Source organism: Arachis duranensis, chromosome 6 (assembly GCF_000817695.3).
Source record: "Arachis duranensis cultivar V14167 chromosome 6, aradu.V14167.gnm2.J7QH, whole genome shotgun sequence".
In the NCBI taxonomy this organism is placed as follows: domain Eukaryota; kingdom Viridiplantae; phylum Streptophyta; class Magnoliopsida; order Fabales; family Fabaceae; genus Arachis; species Arachis duranensis.
The window spans coordinates 38,246,497-38,251,500 of NC_029777.3; the positions used below are offsets into that span (position 1 = coordinate 38,246,497).

Genomic DNA, 5,004 nt, shown 5'->3' on the forward strand with positions numbered 1-5,004 from the left:
AGTATCTTCATGCGCTTATCTGAAATTCCCACCAATGAATTACATAAGTATCTCTATCTTTATCTTTATGTTTTATTCGTTTATCACCCATATCCATTTGAGTTTGCCTGACTAAGATTTACAAGGTGACCATAGCTTGCTTCATTCCAACAATCTCTGTGGGATCGACCCTTACTCGCATAAGGTTTATTACTTGGACGACCCAGTACACTTGCTGGTTAGTTGTGCGAAGTTGTGTTTATGCCATGGTGTTGAACACCACGTTTATGGATTATTTAAGCTGTAGTGATCACAATTTCGCATACCAGGCATCCACATGAGTAAAAGGTGGTGGAGTTCCTTCTTTGGTCCATCTTTTTCTATGCTTTAAATAAGGAAGATCTTGTATGAAATAGAACATGCTTCCATGATAGTTTGAACTCTCTTTAATTCTGTCTTTAAGTTTCTCACAGCTTAGGTCTATGTTTGCTAGTCTGAATGTCACTGCATCTTTTCCTTACTTAATTGTATGCTTGTCCCTTTTTAATCAAATGAAAAGAGAATGAGTGTTTTATAAAGGACCAGAGTGGAGTTCATATTATGGAGTAAGTTCCTAAGTTTGTGGTGTAATCATAAGTTAGCTAAGTTGGTTCACCAACAAGGTGGGAGGACAACTATCTGTCATAAATCCTATGCTTTGAACTCACCCCATGAGGCTAACTAAATAACAAGATCCTAATAAGAAAAAGGGAAAGAATAATCAAAGTTGAAGAATAAAAGAAAATAGCAAGAAAAGAGGCTAGGCACCAAGGGTTTGAGTCTTGAGGAATGTGCCTGTGGTGTTTTTGTACCAAGGATCTGCTTGGATTACTAAGCTCTCAGGGGTGTCTTATCACCTGGTAACTTGGGTTAACTAACTCGGGATTATCAGCTGAAAGTCCACTATCAAGAGCAATCTTTGCTACAGAACATTTAGTAGCCCAAAGAGGTGCTGGACACCAAGACCTCAAGGAAAAAAAAATAAACAAACCATGTGCCTGTGGTGTGTATGTATGGGGGAGAGACTTGAGCAAGTAAGTCCTTAGGGGTGTTTCAACACCTAGCACCCTGAACCAACTGGTTCGGAAGTGTTGGCTGAAAGCTTATTCTAAAGAGTTGCCCCCTTACAGAGCACTTAGCCCAAGAACACAAATAAACCCTGAAATGACAACAAAAGGATCAATGAATAAAAGTCTCATAGGATGCAATCAAGTAATTATTCTAGGACATGATAAAGGTCTGAAAGCCAGTGAAGGAATGAACCTAAGTTGCTATGCATGAAACCACCATAAAATCAAGGACATGACTTCCACAAGAATGACTCTTTTCTCTTGGAATTCCATTCATCATTCTCTTATTCCAGTGCTGGCTTAGGGACAAACAAGCTTTAAGTTTGGTATTGTGATGCCAGGACATCTTGGTCAGTTTCACTGACCTTTCTTTACTGTTTTTAGGGTAGTATCATGCATTTCCTTAAGAAATAAGACAGTTTTGGGTGGATATTCACTTACATCTTGATTCAAGCATACATTGTGCACTTTACATGATTTCATGAGAATTTTGCATGAATTATATTACAAATTGGATGATGCATGACTCATGACTTGTACTAGAACTTTGATGCACTTTGTTGCTTGATTTCACGACAGAAGAAGCAAAGAAGAACCACGTTAGCAGCCACGTTAGTTTAACTAATGTGACCTCTAACGTGGAATGGGAGTTAGCTTGCAAAGTTAGTGAGAAAGGTAATCGCCAATAACGCCCTCGAAGCCATCATAGCCCACGTTAAGAGTCACGTTAACTAAGTTAACGCGAACTCTAACGTGGAAGAAGACAACAAGGCCAACGTTAGTGACACTCTCCTTTGTCACTAACATTGGACCAAGCTCATAATTGGCCACGTTAGTTGCCACGTTAACTTAGTTAATGTGGACTATAGCGTTAAGAAGCAAAAGAGAAGCCAACGTTAGTGACATCCACTTTTGTCACTAACGTTGGCCAAGCCTCCATAAGTCACGTTAACTCCCACGTTAACTTAGTTAACGTGGAAGCTAACGTGGAGAGAGCAATTGATCGACAAAGTTAGTGACACTTACCTTTGTCACTAACGCTGGGATGAACACCTAAGGGCCACCTTGAGCAACGTTAACTCCCACGTTAACTTTGTTAACGTGGAAGCTAACGTGGATAAAGAGATGATGTGCCAACGTTAGTGACACTCACCTTTGTCACTAACGTTGGAGATGGCTAGCATTACTACGTTAGAAGCCACGTTAACCTAGTTAACGTGGACTCTAACGTTGGAAGTAGGGGCACATTGGAACGTTAGTGACAAAGGTAAGTGTCACTAACGTTCTCGAAGGATTGGAATTACTACGTTAGAAGACACGTTAACCTAGTTAACGTGGACTCTAACGTAGGGAGAAGGGGTGACTCACCACGTTATTGGGAAAGGTAAGTCCCAATAATGTATGCGAAGGACCAAGAGGCAACGTTAGTGGTCACGTTAGTGCCACTAACATTGAAGTCAACGTGATCATATTTGGGTGAGAAACTTAAGTGAAAAAGGTGATTGTCACTAACGTTCTCGAACCTACACTTTCACTTAACGTTGACACCACTAACGTCCTAAGCCAAAAGTCCCTGCCTACTTCACATTTTTTCTCTGCAAGCAAAGCTAAGCCCAATAAAGAGGATAACTGCTTCAAACTCAAGATCCAAGAGGCCCACACCCAAGATTTGAAGAACCAACTAGAAGATCAGACGAGTAGTATATATAGGAGTAGCTTTGAATTAGAAAAGGGGTTGGAACTTTAGGGAGCCTTGGGCATAGAACTACTCTCTATATTTTACTTTCTCTTCAACTTCTAGTTTTACTTTCATAATGTATTCTCTATTTTTGTTCTCAATTTTCAAAGCTATGAACAACTAAACCCCTTTCATTGGGTTAGGGAGCTCTGCTGCAATTTGATGGATCAATATTAGTTTTCATTTTTCTTCTTCTATCTTTTCTCTTGATTTTACTAGAAAGCATTCAATCTTCATCCAATTGGGTAGTTATCTTGGAAAAGAAACTATTCATATTTGGATCTCTTCGGAACCTTGGAAGAGGAATGAAGAGATCATGCTAGAAATGCTTTCTCATGCTGGATCAAATTGGGTTAGGATGGATATGTGACTATAATCCTACCAATACTTGATTTGGAATGCATGTGGTATAATCAGTGACCATACTTCATCTCTTCTCATGAGCAATTGACCAAGAAATTGGCTATTGATCAAGATTTGAGAGATTGGATTACCAAGGAATTGGAATTCAATCACTTAAGATTGTCAAGGAGATCAATGAATGCATTGATTGAGGAATAGATGAAAATGAATTTGATCCGGAGAATGCAACATCTCCTAAGCCCAATGAACTCCCCATTTCTGATCTTACCCATTCTCTTTAATTTCTGCCATTTACTTTTATGAGCATATCCCCCATTCCCATTTAAGATTCTGCCATTTACCTTCTGTCATTTACATTCTGCTCTTTATTTCTAGCATTTACTTATTCTGCTATCTACCTTTCTGCAATTTAATGTTCTGCAATTCTCAAGTCAAATTCTGGTTCACTTAACTAAAACATTCCTCTAATTAAAGTTGCTTGATCAAATCAATCTCTGTGGGATTCGACCTCACTTTATATTGAGTTTTTACTTGACGATAACTCGGTACACTTGCCGAAGGAAATTTGTTGAGAGACAAGTTTTCCGTGCAACACATGACCAGGGACGTGCCACTTGAATACTGGGCATGGCACGCCAGTTCACTGGACCAGAGAAGGTTGATCTTGCACTACTAAGGGCATGGCATGCCAGACCTGAGCATGTCATGCCAGTTCAACTTTCCAGAGAAGACAATGAAGGCCTTGTTGAGAGCGTGGCACTTCTTTAGTACAAGGTAGCAACCCTATACCATCTACAAACCAATGGTCAAGCTAAAATTTCAAATAGAGAGCTCAAGAGAATCCTTGAGAAGACAGTTGTAAACTCAAGAAAAGATTGGTCCAAGAAGCTAGATGATGCATTATGGGCTTATAGAACAGCTTTTAAGACACCTATTGGCATGTCTCCATACCAATTGGTGTTTGAAAAAGCTTGTCATCTGCCAGTGGAGCTTTAACATAGAGTATTTTGGGCTCTAAAGATGTTGAACTTTGATAATCAAGCTACTGGAGAAAGAAGATTGCTGCAGCTCAATGAGTTAGATGAATTCAGATCTCAGGCTTATGAAAATGCCAAGATTTACAAAGAGAAAGCAAAGAAATGGCATGATCAAAAGCTAGCAAGAAGAGAGTTTATAGAAGGTCAAAAAGTGCTATTGTACAACTCAAGGCTCAAATTTTTCTCAGGAAAGTTGAAGTCAAGATGGTTTGGACCATTTACAGTCATCAAGGCTTCTCCTTATGGTCATGTGGAGGTTATGGAAGAGAAAGCTCGGAGGACTTTTATTTTCAATAGCCACAGGCTTAAGCACTACTTGGGAGACTCATTGGATGAGCAAAGAGTGAACTATTCCCTTAACTGAAGAGGAAGAATCGTCAAGCTAGTGACGTTAATGAAGCGCTAGTTGGGAGGCACTTCAACACTCATATCCTTTCAATTTCATGCTTTCTAGAGTAGTTTATGTTTAGTCACTTCGATTGTTTAATTTTAAGTTTCAGTTGTTAGTTAATTGGTTGATAGTTTCATTTATTTAAGCTCCAAAAGTTTTAGCATGCTGGAAGTGCAACCTTGGTTGCCACAATATAGGATGTTGTTAATTGGGTTGAGAAACTAGCTAAAGAGCTAAGTTTGGTGTAGCCACCAACCCACTTGTTTTGAGCTTACATGACAATACTGAATTGATTTCAAGAGTAAGCCCAAAACTATGTTTGGTGTGGCCACCACCAAGAGAGATCCATACGTTCAATCAACATTCAGCCCAATTAATTAATATCCT

The 5,004-nt window shown here is 39.3% G+C and overlaps 1 protein-coding gene across 1 annotated transcript; it reads left to right on the plus strand.

The window, feature by feature from the left end:
- The first annotated feature begins 4,209 nt into the window (after nucleotides 1-4,209).
- LOC107493592 (uncharacterized) lies at nucleotides 4,210-4,590 on the plus strand. The gene has a single exon (XM_016114664.1). The coding sequence runs from the start codon at nucleotides 4,210-4,212 to the stop codon at nucleotides 4,588-4,590; it is 381 nt and encodes a 126-aa protein (XP_015970150.1).
- The last annotated feature ends 414 nt before the right edge of the window (nucleotides 4,591-5,004 follow it).